At 38.5% G+C, this 23,360-nt stretch overlaps 1 protein-coding gene across 1 annotated transcript in view; it reads right to left on the bottom strand.

Moving 5' to 3' along the window:
* Positions 1-23,360, bottom strand: part of LOC122798558 (nitric oxide synthase, brain-like) — a 638,878-nt gene that overhangs the window by 147,701 nt on the left and 467,817 nt on the right. Inside the window, exons 19-20 of the mRNA XM_044067612.1 lie at positions 20,726-20,919; positions 9,435-9,604 (exon numbers count right to left, since the gene is read on the bottom strand). Of these exons, the coding sequence (XP_043923547.1) occupies positions 9,435-9,604; positions 20,726-20,919 (364 nt within the window). The remainder of the gene's footprint in view (positions 1-9,434; positions 9,605-20,725; positions 20,920-23,360) is intronic.

Below are 23,360 nucleotides of genomic sequence, written 5' to 3'. Positions count from 1 at the left end.
TTACTCTTACTCTCTGTATTCTTCCATGTAAAAATATCCTCTATTCTGTGCTTCACACAATAATTCGCACAAATTAAGTTGTTAAACTCTATTTTGCATACACATGGATTTGTACTTGCACCTCTACTGTAATAATTAAAAGTGAACTGGCACTTGAGCATGAAATTTGAACAAAGTTGTTAACTTTTTTTTTTTTGCATATATTTCATTAATTTATACCTCTACTGTATACTCTACAAGACTCTGTTACCTTTATGCATCTCATTTCAGTTTTTTTTCTCTTTTCTATCTGTACATTGTTAGTTTCTTACATTTTACTATTATTGTAATCAATATACTAAAGTTTAGTATTCCTGTAGGTTTTCTCCTCAGGTCTCCACTGAAAACAGACCAGTGGTTCAGTTTGACTAACCCAGTTAACAAATAGCAAAGAAAATAAATAATACACACACACACACACACACACACATATATATATATATATATATATATATATATATATATATATATATATTAATAAATGGGTCTACTATACATGATCAAAATCTGACAAAGCCGAATCCCATATGGCCAAGTCCATAAGATCAACTTTTGAAATTTCGATCATGTTAAAAAAAAAACCAAAACAAAGCAAAACAAACACTAACCTTCACATTACTAGCAGGGGGCAAGCCCTGCCTGCACCCCATGGGGGGGATATGCCCCTCAACCCCCTGAAGTTTAAATATACCAACTCCGAAATTGCACTACAGTGTGGAAGATGGAAATCTTCCCATTCCACACTGTACGAAGATGCTCATTCTGCATGGTTGATATTTCACAAGTCGAACATATGGTCATAGCCATATGGTCTTCAGCTTTGTGAAATTCTTAGCCATATGGTCTTCAGCTTTGTGAAATTTCGACTATGTGTGGTTGACCTATATATATATATATATATATATATATATATATATATATATATATACACACACACACACACACACACACACACATATATATATATATATATATATATATATATATATAAAATACGTATGTGTGTATGTGTGTGCATATACATATACATATATTGTTGTGTATTTTCTTTGTCACAGGCCAAGCTGTCATTGGAGCCAGCCTCTCAGTTCAAAACTTGCATTTACTTACAATAAGCAAAGTTCAGAAAAGAGGAAAATGCAGTTAATTTCAAACAGTTCAGTTGGCAGTCAAAATACATGCTCCTTAGCTTCCTTCTCTATGGGCTTTTCACAGTTCAAGTCAAAGCAATATAGTATTCCTTTATTGACAGTAGCTGGCAAAATAACTGAACAGTACTCATGCAGACCTCAAAACAATACAGCATCTCTCTTGCAATTCAACAAAGAGGGCTAAACCAAGCCTCTCTCTCCATGGGTTAACTCTAGCTGGCTGCTGATCTAAAGGGTTCAGTTCACTTCCTTCACAGAGTACCTTCTGGACTGTCTTCCTTCTTCCTTTTGGTATAAGTAACTGCTTCTGGTGTCCTTCCATGATACTTTTCAGTCATTATGGCTATGAATCTCTATGCCAGGACACAGGACATCAAATATTCCGGTGGGAAGTATTTTCCCATTAAATAAAACCTCCTTGCCTTTTTCTGGGTTAATATCCTTAAAGAAACCATCCACCAGTATGGGACTTGACCCTTCTGAGCTAGCATTTTAAAGGGACCAAATACCACTATGCTACTTGACGCCCCTCCCCAGCATAGAACCATAAGTTTGAGCATCAATTGATGAGCTTTATGCTTGGGAAAAGCTATCTGTATTCTTCTTCAGAACATTTATATGGTACTCTGTTCTGGTGTTCTAGCTGATGCATGATCTTGCAACTGAAACAATTGAGTGTGAATGCCCACCGTGATAGCTTTGGGTAATGTCCTTGCATCAGAATAGCCACTGAAAGGCTGGCATGTTCTGTGATTAGGATAAACTTCATTTTGTAGAGTTAATATCTGAGGACAGTGAGGGCCCACCTAAGGGCTAAATACTCTTTCTATAGGTGAGTAGCATTTCCCAGCATTGCTAAGTTTCCTAATTATTGTAGCAGTAGGAGAGTTCCTCCTCATCTACAACATGAGAGAAGATTGCACCTATGCTTTCTGATGTGTCAATGTATATTAGGAACTCTTCTAAAATATACATGCATGTCAATTTGGTCACCAGGTATGCTATCTAAAGGCCTGTTCCATTGCACTTGTCCACTTCACATTAAGAGCAGTGTTACCTTTAGTCAAGCCAGTTAAGTAGCAAGCAATACTAGCAAAAATCAGGAACAAACTTCTGATAATAGGTAGCAAGACCCAAAAAGATTTCACTTTTTTGTTGTTATTTATTTGTGGTTGGCAAGGTCAGGTTTTACACAGTATCCAGTTTTTCAGCCTATTACATGGCTGGATTATTAATTAATCCAGCCTGATGAAGGTCAGGTATTACACAGTATCCAGTTTTTCAGCCTATTACACAGCTGGATTATTAATTAATCCAGCCTGATGAAGGTCAGGTTTTACACAGTATCCAGTTTTTCAGCCTATTACACAGCTGGATTATTAATTAATCCAGCCTGATGCAGAGAGTCTAAAATGGCTTGAACATGGAAAGATGTTTTGCCCTGTCATCAGAGAATCTTACAGTACCATACTAATGTTGCATATCTGAAGTAGGGAATAAAGATTTTAACCTTCATCCTCTTTTACATTGAAAGTGCTGCATGGAAAATAAAAGGCAACAACCTATAATGAAAAATCAGAATGCAAACAAAATGGAAATCCAATGGATATCTGTAATGCCAAGGTGTCACCAATAAGTGCACGAGAAGCCTCCTCAGTAGCATAAAAACAGAGAATTTATTCAAAAAGCATAAAATAGAGATATAAAGTTAAGCGCTTTCACCCACTACCATTGTGGGCTTCTTCAGAACACCACTAATGAAATCTTTACGGCTTAAATTCAAAAGTTGGCGCCAAAACAAGCTTTCTCATTTAAAGCTGTATTTTATCAACATGGAAATATATTCACTTATATTATATGGTATAATACCACTTTATACTCATTTTATATCTAATGTATTCAGTAAATAGAGTATTCCTAAGAAATTCATATGAAAACTCCCCAAAAAATATACATGATTGTCATTTAAAAATTTAAAAAATATAAAAAATATTGGCATTCCTCTGCATGCATATGTATGCCTCAAACATTGTTATATAACCATCAAACATTGTTTAAAATGTACTAAATGCGTTGTGTATCAACATAATTTTCTTAATAAATCATTTTCTTAATAAATCAGAATGTGCAGGGTCACTCTACCTCCATTTATACATGTCATTAAATGTAATACTGTAACTTATTACATATATATATATATATATATATATATATATATATATATATATATATATATATATATATATATATATATATATATATATATATATATATATATATATATATTATTCTTCATCATGTGTGGTCCCAAAAATTTAGAAAAAGAAAGAATCTATGATCCTGGATATGGTTCTAATCAATATCTCTCAATATTAACCTATCCCATCTCCAAAATGTGTTTACAGGAAATATGGTCATTGAGTCCCGGTGATGTGGTTGCATCTAAATACAATTGGCACCAAACTTCCTTGAACCCCAAGAGAGTTTTGTGATCTCCCCCCCTAGGGTCTCTCTTGGGGTTCAAGGAAGTTTGGTGGCAATTGTATTTAGATGCAACCACATCACCGGGACTCAATGACAATATCCAGGATTATAGATAGCGACATTTCCCATGTCAATAATACGTTGGACAAACATTATTACTACTAACAAATAAATAAATAAATAAATAATTTATATATTTTTTTCTTTCTTTTTCTCAATTTTTGGGACCACACATGATGAAGAATAATATATATATATATATATACATATATAATAAAGAAGTTACAGTATTACATTTGATGACATGTATAAATGGAGGTAGAGTGAACCTGCACATTCTGATTTATTAAGAAAATGATTTATTAAGAAAATGATGTTGATACACAATGCATTTAGTACATTTTAAACAATGCTTGATGGTTATATAACAATGTTTGAGGCATTCATATGTATGTGGAGGAATGTCAATATTTTTTATATTTTTTAAATTTTTAAATGACAATCGTATATTTTTTTGGGAGTTTTCATATGAATTTCTTAGGAATACTGTATTTACTGAATACATTAGATATAAAATGAGTATAAAGTGGTATTATATCATATAATATAAGTGAATATATTTCCATGTTGATGAAATACACCTTTAAATGAGAAAACTTGTTTTGGCGCCAACTTTTGAATTTAAGCCGTAGAAATTTCATCAGTGGTGTTCTGAAGAAGCCCACAATGGTAGTGGGTGAAAGTGCTTAACTTTATATCTCTATTTTATGCTTTTTGAATAAATTCTCTGTTTTTACACTACTGACGAGGCTTCTCGTGCACTTATTGGTGACACCCTGGCATTACAGATATAATGAAAAATCCTATTGGGTACAGAAAAGACCATTTTTTTCTTAGCATCTGGTGCCGTTTGGGATTTACCAATAGCCTTAGGTTGAATCTAAAGTAGATGGAAACATAACTTTCCTCAATTTCATAGTCAGTCTGTCCGCATGAGGCATGAGCTATCAATCAAAGTAAGATATACTGTTTAGCATCCACCTTAGATCCAACAGAACAGTACAATCTTCTTTGTCTTTCAGCTGCTCCCGTTAGGGGTCGCCACAGCAGATCAACTGTTTCCATTTCTTCCTGTCCTCTGCATCTTGATCTGTCACACCAACCGCCTGCATGTCCTCTCTCACCACATCCATAAACCTTATCTTAGGCCTTCCTCTTTTCCTGTTACCTGGCAGCTTCATCCTTAGCATCTTTTTCCCAATATACTCTGCATCCCTCCTCAGCACATGTCCAAACCAACGTAATCTTGCCTCTCTGGCTTTGTCTCCAAACCTTTCAACCTGGGCTGACCCTCTAATATACTTATTCCTAATCCTGTCCATCCTCGTCACACCCAGTGCAAATCTTAACAACTTCAACTCTGCCATGTCAAGCTCTGACTTCTGCCTTTTTGTCAATGCCACTGTCTCCAACCCGACTAACATAGCTGGTGTCACTACCCCCTTGTAGACCTTCCCTTTCACTCTTACTGGTACTTGTCTGTCACAAATCACTCCTGACACTCTTCTCCACCCACTCCATCCTGCCTGTACTCTCTTCTTCACCTCTCTTCCACACTCACCATTACTCTGAACTGTTGATCCCAAGTACTTAAACTCATTCACCTTCACCACCTCTACTCCCTGCATCCTTATCATTCCTCTGTCCTCCCTCTCATTCACACATATATATTCTGTCTTAGTCCTGCTGACCTTCATTCCTCTTCTCTCTAGAGCACATCTCCACCTTTCCAGGGTCTCTTCCACCTGTTCCCTACTCTCACTACAGATCACAATGTCATCTGCAAACATCATAGTCCACGGGGACTCCTGTCTGATCTCGTCTGTCAACCTGTCCATCACCATTGCAAATAAGAAAGGGCTCAGAGCTGATCCTTGATGTAATCCCAGCTTCACCTTAAACGCATCCGTCACTCCCACCGCAGGCCTCACTGCTGTCACACTACCCTCGTACATATCCTGTACCACTCTTACATACTTCTCTGACACCTCCGACTTCCTCATACAATACCACAACTCCTCTCTAGGTACCATGTCATATGCTTTCTCTAAATCCACAAAGACACAATGCAACTCCTTCTGACCTTCTCTGTACTTCTCCATCAACACTCTCAGAGCAAACATTGCATCTGTAGTGCTCTTTCCTGGCATGAAACCATACTGCTGATCACTAATCATCACCTCCCTTCTTAACCTAGCTTCCACTACTCTTTCCCATAACTTCATGCTGTGACTGATCAGTTTAATCCCTCTGTAGTTACTACAGCTATGCACATCACCCTTATTCTTAAAAATCGGTACCAAAACACTTTTTCTCCATTCCTCAGGCATCCTCTCACTTTCCAAGATTTCATTACACAATCTAGTTAAAAACTCCACTGCCATTTCACCTAAACACCTCCATGCTTCAACAGGTATGTCATCTGGACTAACAGCCTTTCCGTTCTTCATCCTCTTCATAGCTATCCTTACTTCCTCCTTGCTAATCCACTGCACTTCATGATTCACTATCCGCACATCATCCAACCTTCTCTCCCTCTCATTCTCTTCATTCATCAACCCCTCAAAGTACTCTTTCCATCTGCTCAACACACTCACCTCACTTGTGAGTGCGTTTCCCTCATTATCCTTTATCACCCTTACCTGCTGCACATCTTTACTAGCTCGGTTCCTCTGTCTAGCCAATTGGTACAGGTCCTTTTCTCCCTCCTTAGTGTCCAACCTTTTATACAACTCTTCATACGCCTTATCCTTAGCCTTCGCCACCTCTCTCTTTGCCATGCACCTCATCTCCTTATACTCTTGTCTACTTTCTTCATCTCTTTGACAATCCCACTTCTTCTTCACCAACCTCTACAACAGAACAACAGAACAGTACAATGGGCATATTCAACTCATGCTTCAACTCTTCTTCTTCTTCTATAACCCCAAGTTTAAGCATTTTTTATGAACTTTGCCCTTTTTGGCACTAGGACTCTGGTAGTTGGTAGGGTTGTAAGTCAACTTTCTCTCCAGGCACAGTTTCTATGTCCTTCTGAACCAAACTGCATTATTTACTGTGCATTGACTGATGTTTAAAGTGTACAGAGGTATGCCATTGAGACTCAGTACCATATGACATTTCCAGCAGCAATCTGTTTGAAAAGTCTCAAATGCAGTCCTTAACAAGGCTTCTCTACAGCACAACCAAGGAAAATCTTTGTCAAACCTTCGGTCAAGCTAAATCCATTCAGAAGTCCTTGTGGATTTAGCCCAAAGGAGATTCAGGTGAATATTCCATCTAGATGAGCTGAAAGGCATGCAGCTGAATCTTTTAAGAGCTTGCTGTTGGAGGGATCATATGGGACTGAGACTCAATGATGTAGTATTTCTGTAGATTTCAAACCTGATTTAAGGTCTTGTAAATAACATATGTATTTGGTTCTACAAGTGAACTTGTGTTTTGGGGTATGTCTGCCTGTGGTGTCTTTAAGATGTATAAGATACATACATATGTGTGTGTGTATATATACATATATATATATATATATATATATATATATATATATATATATATACACGTATGTGTGTGTGTGTGTGTGTGTGTGTATGTGGTGTGTGTATGCATGTGCATGCGTATTTATTTACATTATATATATATATATATATATATATATATATATATATATATATATATATTATGTATCTCTCTCTCTCTCTCTCTCTATATATATATATATATATATACATATATATATATTTAGTATCGTATGTGTATTATTGCCTTTTGATCAGTCAGTTTGTCAAACAGAGAAAAAAAAATGGTACAGCTTATTGAGAATCAGCAGATAGGATCATAACATACAGTATTTTTTTTTTCCTGCAAGATCGCAGAAAAACAGGAAATGAAGAATTTGCCTTTTCCCCACAGCAGTGCAATCTTGAAGTCTTGGAGTTGTTATATATAATTAGAAGGGGATACCCCCCCCCCACATGAAACATGTTATTCTGTTTTTAGTTTTAGGTTTTGATCACTTACCTCTTAACCTCTCAGTGCAAGAAATCTGGACAAAGCCAAAAATAATGAGGGGAAATGGCCCAAACATAGGGACAGATTTTTAAACATTGCTCCTAAAATCTTAGAAAGTTGCTAGAATAATAGGTTTTGCATTATTATGTATTTTCTGAAGGATATGAAGCCTGAAATTCAAACATCTGCCAGTATTTAGTGTAATTTAGTGACTACAATTTTCAACTATTTTCCAGAAAAATACAAATTTTATGAGGAGCAGACCAAAAATATGAGGCAAAAATCTGGACATTCTGCAAATATCTGGACAGTTGAGAGACATGATGTCCGATTTATTGGCTTTTGAACATTTGTGTACTTAATAGTAAGCCATAGATCCATACATATATATATATATATATATATAGACAAATACACACACACACACACACACACACACATATATATATATATATATATATATATAGTTATAGTTTACTATTGTTTGTTTGAACAGCAAAACATCTGCCGTTCAAAACAACGAATAGTAAACCTGAACACACACATTCTGACCGGCCACAATGTCAACCCAAATGATCAACACATTTGAGTCGACACTGTGGCCAAAACCATCACTTGATAGCCATATAGGAGTTGATATAAATCAGACTCCTATATGACATATCACATTTTGGCAGGGAGGCAAGCCCCCCTGCACCCCCCACACCCCCTCTACTAATATATTCTAACTCCGAGATCACACTACAGTGGGGATATGGATGAATTTCCAATCCCCACTGTACCGCAATCTCCATGCAGATAGTCAAATACATTTATGCAAATGCACTACTGCATTCGCATAAGTGTGTTCGACTATCCCATCCATTTATGCTTTGTGCACGACATTCTGATTTTTGGCAGCAATGCTGCCGACAGAATGTCGTTCGCACAAACCATAGTAAAGCTATATTCATATATATAGATAGATATATATATATCTACATAGTAATATATAATTGTTTATACTATATGCTATTATCTTACTATCCCTCCTAGCACCTAGCTTACATATCTGCTATCCTTTTGCACGCCCCAGGTTAGAATACCTTGTTAGTTGACAAAGTACGACCTAAACTGGCACATGTGGTAGTATCTGGCTTTTATACCTTAAATCTTGCACCATGTAATTCCTTGTAGTAGTCAATGGAGCTCAGAGAATGCTAGAAATGTGCAAGGGGTTTTATTTCTCTATATACAATTAACTGCCATTTTTATCCCATTTGTAATCATAATTAGCTGAGCTGCTGGACAAACTTCAACCTTTCCAAAGTAGTGAGTTCAGTCAGCTGAGCACTTAAACTAAAACACATAATAGACTCTGGTGCATACCTCTCAACTGTCCAGATTTTTGCAGAATGTCCTGATTATTCTCTCATTTTTGGTGTATCCTCATAACATTTCCGTTTTTTTCAGAAGCTTACTTATTATTGAAGTCTTTAGATAATGATAGACATTTGAATGTCAGGCTTCATATCTTTCAGAAAATGCATATTAATGCAAAAGTTAATCTGACAATGTTCCAAGTTTTTAAAAGCAAAATTAAGTTTATCCCTAGTTTTGGGCCTTTGTTCCCACCATTATTTTTGGCTTTTTCCACATTTTTCTGCTGAAAGGGATGTTCCCATGCCCTGTGTATAAAAGAAAGAAAATTACCTGGCTAAGAACTTCCAACCTAGCTTTCTGTTCTGGATCTGAAGCTTGCATTGCCAGGAGCTGTAAGAACTGTGGTGAGGGTGGACTTGTAATATCCAGAAAATGAGCAAATGCATGAATGATGTTACAAGGAGGAAGTCTGTTAACTGTGGTCCATGTCTCAGTGAATCCTGAAATATAACAAGAGAAGATGCAAATAATAATCAGATTGTTAATGTTTCTGAAACTGTCTTATCGGTACGTATTAGAACAATTTAAAACAAATTATCTATACAAGTCATCTGTGCATACTGCAGTATTTCATAGGTTTCTTAAAGAGAATGGGTTCTGCCTTCCACTCTGTTTTGAGTCAGTGATTATTTCATATAATCTATAATTCAAGTATGTGAAACTTTAATATTATAACTTCTAAGAGAAAGGTAAGTGTTAGCCAAATGACTCAGACTTTAATTTCTGTATAATTAAGTTAGGTTAAACTATTTCTGGCTCCATAAAGTCTGCTCTTCATTTTTTCCCTTAGAACTGCTCTACTTGTAATCTAAACAGTCTATTCTCTATCTGTAAAGTTCAGCACTTGTTCTTAAAGCATTTTTTAGTCAGGTAAAGCACTTCTATATTATACAAAGTACTTCACTAGCTTAAAACCCCCTTGAGTACCCACTTCCCTATAGGTCCTTTCTGACTCAGTTACACAGCAAACTTTTTCATTTCTTCTAGCATGTCAAAGGGTCAGTTGCTAGCGTCCTCTCCTGCTCAGCTGGTGAATATGGGAATATTGAGGCAATGTTACAATTGCCTCATGTACACAGACAACCCTCTCCTCGTCCCACAAAACACAAATACATGCGAGAGATGCAACTATATAGCCAAACTGGAGGCTGAGCTCTCTCAACTCAGGACTGGCAAAACCAGACAGGAGGAGAAGGTAACCACACACACACCATAAACCCAGTCTCACATAGAACTATCACAACTACAAATCAAACACATAAACACACAAAGCCATACTCGGAGGCACTGATCAAAAATCTACCAAAACAGCAGAGGCCTCCAAAGCAGACACCTACACAACTGCCACCTCATAACATAACACAAGCCACACATAGATCACAAAGTCAGTGTGCAAATCAGTCACAGCCCTTAAGGCCAAACACAATGCCAGACACACTTGTCATAGGTGACTCCATAGTCAGACACACTGACGTCCCACTCACCAGACTGAACAAGGAGAGGGTCACAGTAAGCTGCCTGTCGGGCACTAGAATCCGCCACATAACACAAGCACTCAGGTCACTCCACAGCAAGTACAAGTATGACTCAGTCATTGTCCATGCCGGTGTGAATGACCTGAGACGTACCTCCCTGAACTACATGAAAAGAGACATAAAGGAGCTCTCAGATTATGTAGCCCAGGCTGGTATGACCCTGACCCTGAGCAGTATCCTACCTTCACCAAGAATGATGCCACAATACAGAGACAAAATGATCAGTTTTAATAATTGGCTTAATTTCTGGTGTCATTCTAAGGGATCCAATGTCTGTCTGCCTGGAATGACATGCTTGACAAGCCACGCTGCTTTGCAAGGGACGGCTTGCACCTGTCACCCTGGGTTTCGGATATTGGCAAAGGCTCTTGCCACCCCATAGTGCCTTTTAGACAAGGCTCAAATTCTAAACCCACTGCCCTAGAAAACAATAATGGAAAAAACTAAGGGTAATGCTGCTCAATGCCAGAAGTCTAAATCTCAAGATGCAGCCCTCGAAGCCCTCCTCAGTATGGAGAACATCGATGTCTGTGCTGTGACTGAAACCTGGTTCAAGGCTCCTGAGAGCACCCTGGCACTATCAGGTTTTACCTCATATCATGCGTTCCGCCCCAAAACCCAGACCACCACAAAAGGAGGGTGTATCCATATTCATCAAGGATACCCACACCTCCAGGCTGGTGGCAACTCACGAAGCATCAGAGACCATTCAGGTGCAATTAACTATAGGCAAAACTGCTCTACAGTTTGTAGCATGTTACAGGCCACCCTCTCAAACTCAGGAACCCCACACAGCCTTCCTGAAGACACTGGAGAGTATAAATGTCTCTCCAAACACCATCATATTGGGTGACTTCAACTACCCAAACAGACTGGGAACATTACTCAAGCCCCAATACCCTAGCCCAAAGGTTCCTGGAGTTCATAAACTCAAATGCTATGGAACAACTTGTCACCATTCCCACAAGAGGTGAAAATATACTAGACCTGATCATCACAAACATGGGGACAAAATGCTCCACACCAGAAGTATATCCCTCATTGGTGAGATCAGACCATAAACTAATCTCACTGGAGATCCACATCCCGCCCCCACCCCCAACAAAAAAGACCACAGTGAAGAACTTCTCAAAAGCCAACTTCACACTTCTTAAGACTGGTGTGGTATCCTTCAAGGCCCCTGAGCCATTGGAAACCACAACCCACGCTGCTGAATCCCTTACAAATGCTTTCTACGAGCACCTCCAGGATTGCATGGATCAAGCAATCCCAAATAAAATCAAGACCCTTTCCACCAAAGGCAAGCGCCCGATCTGGTGGACCCCAGCCATAAACAAACTTTACAACAAGAGGAGAAAGCTACTACAAGATAGAGCAAAATCCCTAAAAGGGAAGACATCTCTGATCAATACTAGTAAAAAAAACTACGATCACTCATAAAATCATCCAAGGCCAACTTTGAGAGAAAAATCGCCAAGGACTCAAAAGACAATCATAAGGCCTTCTTTAGCTATGTTAGAAATCTGGGTGGAAACTCCCAGATATGCTCAGAATTAGTCCAAAATGATACAAAAATCACTGAACCCACAGACATTGCAAACATACTGGCAGACAGGTTCAGTGAAAATTTCTCCCCCCCCCCAAAAGGAGAAATATCTATCCCAGCAGAGTGTAGCCTCCCAATCATCTCAAATGCCCAGGTGAGAGCTGTTCTCTCTAAAGCTAAAAACACAACATCAATGGGACCGGATGGTGTCCCCGGCTGTGTGCTACACGAACTCAATGAGGAACTAAACCCACACATAAGGCTGCTGTTTAATCTTAGCCTTACCACAGGATACGTACCCAAAGAGTGGCGTACGGCAACTGTGGTCCCACTTCACAAAGGCGGTGCTTCTACGGACCCTGGTAATTATCGCCCCATAAGCTTAACAAGCCTGGTCTGCAAAGCTATGGAGAGGATCATAATGGAACTCATAAATAAAGACATAGAGGACCTACAGACATTGGATCCTACCCAATTCGGCTTTGTCAAGGGCAGATCATGCCTCTTGAACTTGGTCGAGTTTTTTGAAACAGTCACCAAGGCCATTGATGAGGGTAAGGCAATTCACACAGCCTACCTTGACCTTGCAAAAGCTTTCGACACAATACCCCACTCGGGTATCATAGATAAGCTCACCAGCTTAAATGTAAACCCATATGTCACAAGATGGGTTGCAAACTGGCTCAAGGACAGAACCCACAGGGTTAGAGTTGCTGGTGCCATGTCAGACTCAAGCGGTCACAAGCGGTGTCCCACAGGGCTCAGTCTTGGGCCCTCTCTTGTTCGGCATCTACTTTTCAGAAGTGCAGGCAAACATAGGAGGATTGTGACTGACAAAGTTTGCAGATGACTGCAAACTGGGCGCCATAGTTGAAAATCCATCAGACACAGATATCCTTCAGAGAGGTCTCATAGAAACGGATAACTGGTGCCAGAGCCATGGCCTTAAGCTAAACGCCAAAAAATGTATAGTCATACCTTTTGGTAAAAACAAGGTAACCCCAAGTTACCACATAGGTGGCAATCCATTAAGCACAGAAGAGGTTATCAGGGACCTGGGGACCCAAGTTGACAGTAACCTTTCTTTTGACACTCACATTGCCAAAGTGGTTAGGAGGACCTTCTACATTGCCCACCTGATTATGAAGGGATTCACATCCAGATCAAGGGAGGTCATTGTTCCCCTGTTCTCTTCACTTATCAGACCAATGATTGAGTACAATGCCCCATTCGAAATGTATCTTACCCGACACCTGCAGCAATTGGAAAGACCCCAAAAGTTCCTCACCAAAAGGATAAAGGCTCAAAAATATGCCATATGCTGCCCAACTGAAGAAACTCCAGCTCTATTCAGTCGCATACCGTCTGCTCAGAGGTGACCTGTGCCTAACATACAAGGCCATGTCCAACCCGGAATTAATGGACATGCTCCACCTCAAAAAATCCAAATCCACCAGAGCCACAAGAGCAAGAGACTTAAACCTCAACACGGATATAGATAGGATGTGCTGGAGGGACAGATTCATCACCCAGAGACTCCCTATGCTGTGGAACAGAATCCCGGTCCATGTGAGACAGAGCACTTCACTGGCTCTGTTCAAGAGGAATCTTGACCAGTGGATGGGAGATCGTAGGTTTACCCCGGGGATCATCTCTGTATCACTGCTGGACAGAGGCACGGCAAACTAATGGGTATAGTATTCTTCAACCTAAGGGGTGGTGAAAGCCACACAACTCTGGCTAGGCTTATAAATGCCCTAGGGCAGATAACCTAGTATGAACCTATGAACCTATTAATAACAAAGTAATTGTCCACACAAATGTCTATTAAAAGGTAACCAAATTAAGAGTAGAGTGTCATTACTTACTGACATTTTTCTGGTAATAAAACATGCAAAACTACCTCCAACAGCTATTCTTCTGAGCAGTCATTAAGAATCTGAGTTTAGAGCTGAAGTGCTGCATATGCAAAACAATTAACACAAATGGCTTTCTGGCAGTATAACCCAATTACCCAATTGGTAAATGCCATGATGTCTTTTAAACTTCTGTCTGATAGTTTTCTTTTGCCTCACATGCAAAGTACAAACAACTTAATGATTCACTACTCACAGGCACCCTTTTGTAATTTCAAGACCTGTATATTTTTTATCTTCTTCAGGGTTGTGGGGAGTCAGAACCTTTCCCAGCACTTGGTAGAAATAACACAGACAACAGTGAAGTGATGTCAGTCCCACTTATAACAAAGGCGTACACACACGCACACACACACACACACACACACACACACACACACACACACACACACACACACACACACACACACACACACACACACACACACACACACACACACACACACACACACACACACACACACACACACAGTCATCTTTGAATGGACTTGTGGTGTTTTTTGGGTTGTGAATTTCTATATTGTACTTGGCACATATTTACATTCTATGTGTAAAAAAACACACCCCAGGGACTTATGTTAACTGAATTCTCCTTAAACCTGTCTTTGGATAAAAGAGAAACTGAAATAGCCAAAAGAAACCAAGTCATATAATGGGAGAACATATAGGCAGGGAGGTCATAGATCATATAAAGATTATTTATCACTGAATGGAACAGTCTTCTAAAAGTGATGAAGAACAGGACAAGATGCCTCAAATTATGAACATTGTTGAACAAGGACATTTGTCCATTAAACAATCAGTGCTAGGAAACATAGAAACATAAAGAAAGTTTTTGTCTGAAATCAAGATTTTTTTTACACCAAGTTTGCCTATTTTCCTGGATTTAGATGAGCTTTAAATCTTATCCAACATCTTATCCCTATTAAAAGTTAATTTACATCTGTTGTATGAGATTTTCAGTCCTGTAAATATATGCAAATTGACTACCTTTTCAGAAAGCTGCATTAATATAGCAATAACCCACACCTGGGTGTGGGTAATGCTGGATTTACCCACGGTTGGTGTGGTTTGGTCACGAGGGCGAAGCCCGAGTGGCCAGACAAAGACAACCATGGGTAAATCCAGCATTACCCACATCCAGAAGTGAGTTATTGCTATTATACAATGACATTATTTAAGACAAAAAGTAATTTATTTTCTTAAATAATGGCATTGTATAATGCCTCCTTGCTGCCCTTCTGCAGCTGTCTGGTATTCTGCGGCAGCTCTGATGTACTGCGCATGCGTATACGCAGTACATCAGAGCTGTGGGCAAACGCAATGGAGAAAGCAAGATCTCCGTTGCTTTTTACAAACTGTCTCACTATGTTAAAGGAGTTTAACATAGCGAGACAGCTTTAAAAAAGCAACGGAGAATCTCTGTTGCTTTTTTAAAGTTGTTTTGCTATGTTAAACCCATTTAACATAGCGAGACAGTTTTGAAAAAAGCAATGAAGAAAGCAAGATCTCCGTTGCTTTTTAAAGTGTCTCGCTATGTTAAATGGGTTTAACATAGAGAGACAGGTTGTAAAAAGCAACGGAGATCTTGCATTCTCCATTACTGTAAAGAAAAAAAAAAAAAAGAGTTATACTAATGGAAAAAGTCCGGGCGACCGGACCTTTTTCTATTACTATAACTCTGATTTACAACGTGCACACTGACCAATCAGTGTACACGTTTTGGAATATTAATGGGGGTCGTTGTATAATAGTACATAACCTCTTCTGTTGGGAAAAACATTCATCATGCCTCCCCCTGTGTTGTCCACCTTTTACTGTCATATTCAGTTCCTTTGTTACCACGGGCAAGGTCCATAGACATGATATGCACTGAGTATGTCTAGTACACAGAAAATAAGTTGGAGAGGGCTGTGTGGGTGGGCCATTACAGCAAGGAGAAGTTGGGAGCATATAACATATGCTAATGAGCTACTCGGAGGTTGGTGGGGTGCTATACAAATGTAAATATGGTTGTAAACATATATACTGGACTGGGTGTGATTTTCAAAGGCTGGAATAATGCACCACAAATCACTGAACAGGTCAGTAACAATGTACAGAACCAGTGGACAGTGCAACAACAACTTGCTGATATTCAGCATAGCAGACCAGCCACAAGTATCTCACAGTACAGAGACATACTGTTTTGGTATAGTTCGTAGGTTTATAGTTAAGTTCTAGGCCAGCTGCCCTTGCCGGCCAGTTTAAGAATAGACATTTTCCCTTTTTGTGCTTGAATTAACCTATCCCATTTGGCTAGAGATTGACCTTACCCATCCTGTGGTCAATAATTATATATTACACCTAATAAGAATAACTGGGATCATACCATAGCTTTTCGAGGGAACACAAGCATGGGCTAAAGCATTTATGCATGATGGACCTAAATGTTTCTGACAGCAAGAAGCATGAAAGCAGAATGATGGTGTAGTGTCAACGTCTGGCATGGACTGTAGAGGGCAGACTTAGAGCAATATACATTATGCACCGCAGAGCACTGTCACCGACCATGTCGAACTGCTCTGGCAATACAGCCTGGTCTGACTTATAATTTGCGTTCTACATGCTAGCTCAGTGAGGTGTGAAATACTCACATTTTCTATGAATTACGCACCTCACCTATGCATGCCAGTCCCTAGCCCATTTCTTTTTCATGTACTTATAACATCTGTACTAACAAAATGAGGTGGTTCAAGTTCATAGACGACTACAAGTTTGGAGCTATATCATTAATTCTTGTTTATCGTCTTAACTTACAGAGCACTTTAATATTTCAGAAGCTCCTTTATACAGTTTGAAACCAAGAGCAAACTCTAAAATTGAATTGTTATAGTATTATTTATTTATTTATTTAGTTAGTTGACATTTGTTAACCGGGATAGTCCGACTGGATCAAAAAGAACCCATTTTCAGTGGAGGCCCAGGGAGAAAAGATCCAAATACACTCTAATATACTAACAAGTAATAGCAAATATAGTGAAATACAGAGAAATTATTACAGATTAATGTGATGAAAACAGATGACACAGCAATTTTACAGCACAGAAGGCACACAAAGTATATACAAAATAATACATATTTTCCATCATGCAAAGTATATACAATATGATACATAAGTTCCAAAATGCAAAGTATATACAATGTGATACACAAGTTCCAACATGCAAAGTATATACAATATGATACATAAGTTCCAAAATGCAAAGTATATACAATATGATACATATTTCCCAGCAAAGCCTTAGGTTATGAGGACAGTCGGTAGTCAGAAGTAGAAGTATTCTAGTTCATTTCTTAATGTGCACTTGAAGTGCAAACCATCATTTCGTGAAACAGAGGAAGGCTAGTAGAAAGAAAGAGGGAAAAGAGTGACACGTGGGACTATCAGAGGACTGATAGGTCATCTTAAGTAGTGCTAGCTGGTGTAAAAGAAGAGGAGATGGTCAGTATGGGGGGGCGGGTAAGCCAGGAGCAGAGTATGGGCATAGCCAAGAACAACTGTTATTACTATGCTATCAAAAAATAAATATATTAAAGAGTATTCAAAAGATTTTCACCTGATGTATCAGCTGTCCTACACATTTTTCCTTTAAAGATAAACTTTAAAAGTAAAAATTATTCTCTATTTCTTACAGAGTATTCCAAATCAACATACTTAATATCTTCAAGATTCTTGTTAACACTGAGAATTTAAACATGCAATGCTCTATCTGAAATAACTACCAGCACATCTTAAGTCCCGCACCATCCCTTGGCTTGACTCACTTTACCGCATGGCATTTTCACCATCATGTAGACCTGAAATATAATCAAGTAAAATTGCAAAATTTGCATTTATTGTATCATTCTTGCTACATGTATTAATTCATACTGTTCAATTTTAGTTATACATTGTTACCTTCTGTTCTGCATATAATATATACAACTTATTGCCTCCCTGTTCCTTCTTTTGTTTCTTTGTAAAATATTTCATCCATGCAGTACCTGCCAGTGGTCAGTTGTGATCAGTGTACCACCCCAATAATCAATTGTAAAGTAAAGTAAAATAAAGTAAAAATAAAACCATCCTCAGGGAGTTAAAACAGAGCAACAAGCTGCTCACCAGTCTATGGGATATCAAAGGGAGATGGAAGGGGTGCTCACAGCAGCTTTTGAATGAAGACCCCCCCCCCACAGAAGCTGTACTGTCTCACAGACAGACCACCATGAAAGAGGAAGAAGAGCCCACCCTAGAAAAAGTAAAAACAGCACACTGAGGAAAATTAAGCCAGAGAAAGCAGCAGGCTCAGATGAGGTCATGGCACTTACTTCATTTTACTTTAATCAAGTGTAGAGTGCTGATCAAGCAAGAGCAATTGCAAGCTCAGCCCAAGTTGTAATGACTATTATAAGAGAGTACAGCTACTACAACACAAGCAGAAAATATAATACAAATGCAAGATAACCAGTGGTGCAGCAATGAGTTTTACTTAAGTTCTACATAAATGCACTATGACAACAATATATGTTATCCAAAAGCTGTGGCATAATCAGAGGTGAAGCAAGCAAGATAGTTCATCAAGCGAATGACGGGAAGTAGGGCAGTATCAGGAAAGCACAGGGGAGCCAAATGTTTGAGGAGGGGAGTAAATGTAAATAAATGTGGAAGAGGTTTGTGGGGGTTGAAGAATAATATAAATATTTGCAAGGTGTTTGTTGCATTTTGTGTTACTGAGGGTTGTTAAAGAGTCAGAGTAAAGAGCAAGGAGCAAATGCAGTAGAATCAAAGTGTTGGCGACTTAGGGAGAAATAGCTCCTAAGCGTACTCATAGCAGTAAGGAGAGAAAGATATATTCTAAATTACAGGAGAATAGGAATTCTAGTGCCAGTGTACATAGGCAATAGGGTCATTCTCAAATATGGGAGTACAGAGGTATCAGACTCCTGTAACACTGCTGAAAGTGCAGGAGAAGGCGATTGATAAATGGATACACAGAATTGTAGAAAGTAAAATGGGAGATGAGCGACTCAGATTTAGATCAGGATGCAACATAACCAACCCAATGTTTGCAATGTGACAGACAGTGCTGAAGAAGCTAGAGATGAGGAAAGAGTCCAACTGGGCATTCTTAGACATGGAGAAAATATATGACAAGGTCCCATAAAAGCTGATTTGGGATGTCCTGTGATGGTTTGAAATTCCAGAAACATTGGTAAAATTGGTACAGTATACATACAGTGACAGTATACATACAATGATACAATGGTAAGAGTGTTTGGACTCAGAGGGGTACATCAGGGTTCAGCTCTGACTGTATTGCTGCCCATACTGTTGATGGACTATACTAGCAAAGAGGTTGGAGGGGACAATTCAACAAAGTTGCTATATGCAAATGATGTGTCATTACAAGCCAATTCTGAACAGGAACATCAGCAAATGATAGGGTAAAGGGTTGCAAAATGAAAGGCATATGGGATGAAACTGGGTACAGAAAAGACAGTTCTTATGGCAGCAAATAGAGGAAATCAGAAGAAGATCAAATTGAGATAGAATGGACAGTAACAGAACAGGTTAACAGTCTCAAGTATCTGAAAGGGGTACTTGAAGAGAAGGGAAGTCTGAATGAAGAGGTTGAATGTATAATAAGAGGGGCTGTGGCCAGTGATACAGAGTTTCACGGGTAATGAGAGACAGAAGAAATCCAAAGAAGCTGAAAGTAAGGTGTATAAAACAGTGGTGTGACCAGTACTTCAGTCCTGTAGTAGAAGCATAAGTATTGTCCATCCTACTACTTGCGTCCTGTATGTCTGTGGGCCTGAGAACACAGCCACAGAGTGAATATATGGATACCCACCCACATCAAGGCTGCTTTAAGGAGAGCTATGGAACTGCATTGAATGATGAGTGTGAGATTATTCCTTATATAGGGAATTCTTTGAGAGAGATAGCTATCCTGCCAACCAATTCTGTTAATATTGTCATATAGGTTAAGTCTTTAGAGTAGGCAAATTGCACAATATGCAAATAAAGCCTGTGGGAACCAAGCACAGATTCATAGGCTATAAGCTTTTCATCACTTTCTATGTTGTTTACTACTTTAATAGCTTTGTGCTTATTTAATCCAGCAATATACATCTTGCAGAATATAATGTTTTTTTAAATAACTCTGCTATACAGAAATCTAATTAGGATATGATGGATTAGAGCCTCAGTCATATCTCTGTTCTCAGATCTTTGTATTTAAGTTATGTTAATATACTGATTCATAGATTACCAGTCTGAAACCCAGATAATGTTAAAGGCCAAGTTCTGTTTAGTTAAAATAATTGTGGATATATTCAGTGTTTAATGTGAGCCTTGCTACTATGTTTTTGAATGTTTGTTATTCTGTTGCTGGTTGCTACCTTTTTTTTTTTTCTGAGGTTTGCCCAGCCCATCAGAAAAAAAAAACAGACAACTCCACAATTGCTATGGGCTGCCACACTAGGAAGAAGGGTGGAAATGAATCAGTGGAGCACTTAGTGGGATACAAACAAACTCACCAGTTGGTGTTTTAACTTTGTCAAGAAACTCGACAATGATGGTTTCATTAACTGGCGGAGGATCCACCAAGTGATCAAGTACAGCCTGTACCAGATCTTCACGATTTGTTGGAAATATCCCCACATGATCCCCAGGCAAGTACTGCAACTCCTTTTGCCCTGCTGTATCCAAACGTACAAGAATAGTTGATCGACTAAAAATAAAAAGAGAAAGATTTGTCATTTCACATCTGTGGCACATATACATTTAATTATATGCTCCTTTTTAAAAGTAGACTGAATTATTCATGATAATGTTCAGTATTTTTAAACAGGGCATTTATTAACTACACAATTTAATGAAAGCAAAACAAAAATACTTAAGAATTTCTTTTTATTCCTTAGTCTCTCATGATGTCCATCTGCCCTTTTTTACCTTTACATAAACATTTACCATGGTTCAATTGTCAGATTACTTTAACAAAATACTTACCTTTAAAAGACATAAAAATGACTATTATTTTGGTAATTAAATATGTTGAAATGTTTGTTTATCAAATATTTATAACCAGGGATATAAACCTATCATATTTTCTCTGAATTATGTTAAATGCCACCATTTTAATAAATAGAAACAGGTTAAATTATTCCAAGTGCTTACTCATATAAATAAAGATTTAGCATGTAAGCTGCACCATTATAAATTTGCTGCACATTTATGGGCTTAAAATATGAAAACAGTTACACATGATTGATCTACTGCTCAAGATTCAACTCCTCAAGCAGCCAACTTGATATGTACAACTTGAAGTCTAACTCCCTGATCACGGTTTTCCATTGAAATTGTGGCTGGTGTGAGTTCTAAATGTGCACCAGTTGTAATTCCTTTCCTTCTGAAATGTTTCCCTTCCCTAACCATGGAGTTAGTATTTATAAGATCTGAGGGTGTATGTGTGTGGGGGTTGTGATCACATCTGAGGTGCAAGAAGAGCTTGGCCCCACTGTAAAACATGCTTACATTTAATGTTTTCATTGTGGTGAATTGCTTGTTCAGCTCTGCTAATCTAATTGGTTCCTTGAGGAGTCATAGTGGAAACAATTTTATAGAATTATATCATTCTGTGCATTAAAACATGGCCTAAAGGCAAGCAGCAAGTGTAAGAAAGACACTTAGTGGAAAAAATAAGCTTAATTAACAAATAGCTGACCAAGTATACAGTTACGTAGTACCTCTCAACTCACACTGTTTGTTTGCAAGGAATGACAATTCAAAAAAGATTTCTGAAAAGGAACTTGTGCTGAAACACCGTAAAATTATCTATATTTGCAGGCAGTTCATGATATGGGGAATATGTATGGATCTTAAATCGAGTTGATGGCTACTGAGACTTGTCTGCATATATCAACTGGACACAAGCTGATTTAAGTATCTTTTCTCTGCACTTATTTATGATTTGAGTCAGTAAATATTGTGTGTCTTTGATTCACTAAATATTGTGTCTCTGTCTCTCTGCAGTTAGTTCCCTACCCCCCCCCTCCCTGTTCTAGTTGTGGTGTTAAACTTGGTGGCTTTGGAATTGCCCACCCCTGCTGTAAATCTCTTTTTACACACTCCTCCTGGACCCATCTCATTTGCTCACTCAACTGAGTACAGTGAGATCATATTTTGATTTTGGATACTCCTACCAGTCCCATCTCCTCTGCGGTGTACAGAGAGAGCAATTGGGAAGGGCATTCCCCTAAAGTATCTTAATCTGCTCTGTTTCCTCTGTCTCAAAAAAAAAAAATTGCACTTCATCTGCCTTACTGTATGTGTGTTTCTTCCTACTTTATTACCTTATTCTGCTTTTGCCTCTTCTTAAAAGTACTCAATTGAATTTATTCTGCTGCCTTTATTACTGCTTGTTGGTAGCCTGATTAAATTGTAACTGTTATTCTAATGGTTTAAGCACTTGGGCTTCAAACCAGTTGTTTTACATTAAGAAGGTTTGTGGTCTGCACTGTTGTAGCAGGACAGGTAGCGTACATCCTTCTAAGTTGGGAACTGCTGAATGAAGGCTCAATGTCTGTTATTCTAAAAGTGTATTAGTTCTGGGATAAGAACTTGGGCTTCAGGCCAGTTATTTTACATTAAGAAGGTTTGTGGTCTGCACTCTTGTGGGAGGAGAGGCTAGATTCTGCCCTTCTGAGCTGGGAATTTCTGGTTAAAGGCTTACTGTGCATGCTTACTTGAACTGTTTCTTTCTGAAATCGGTACGCCTTGTTTGCTGTAGCATAGACTAGATTCAGGCCGGCTGGATCTAGCTTTGTTTGTATAACTTGTGCCCTGATACAGGCCGTCTTTTTTGGAGAAGGTTTCTCTGTACCCTCGTGGCAGGACGGTGCAGTTAGAACTTGTCTTATTGAAGACTGCTGGAACAGGGCTCAGTTTTAAGCTTTTTAACTGGTTTATTGGGTAAAGTGTTGTTTTGATTGTATCTGCTCTATTTTCTGGAAATATATATATATATATATATATATATATATATATATATATATATATATATATGCTTGTTTCTCACCTTTCTGAACTAGTATAGTCCAGTTTTCATGTTATTGCTGGATCCAGGGCTGTGTTACAAGTTTCTGTGTTGCCATACCTTACTTGGATAGAAGG

The sequence above is a fragment of the Protopterus annectens genome, chromosome 3.part1 (genome assembly GCF_019279795.1).
Source record: "Protopterus annectens isolate FY-2018-M chromosome 3.part1, PAN1.0, whole genome shotgun sequence".
Classification (NCBI taxonomy): domain Eukaryota; kingdom Metazoa; phylum Chordata; order Ceratodontiformes; family Protopteridae; genus Protopterus; species Protopterus annectens.
The sequence above is the reverse complement of the archived record's forward strand: the minus strand, read 5'-3'. Positions and strand labels throughout refer to the sequence as shown.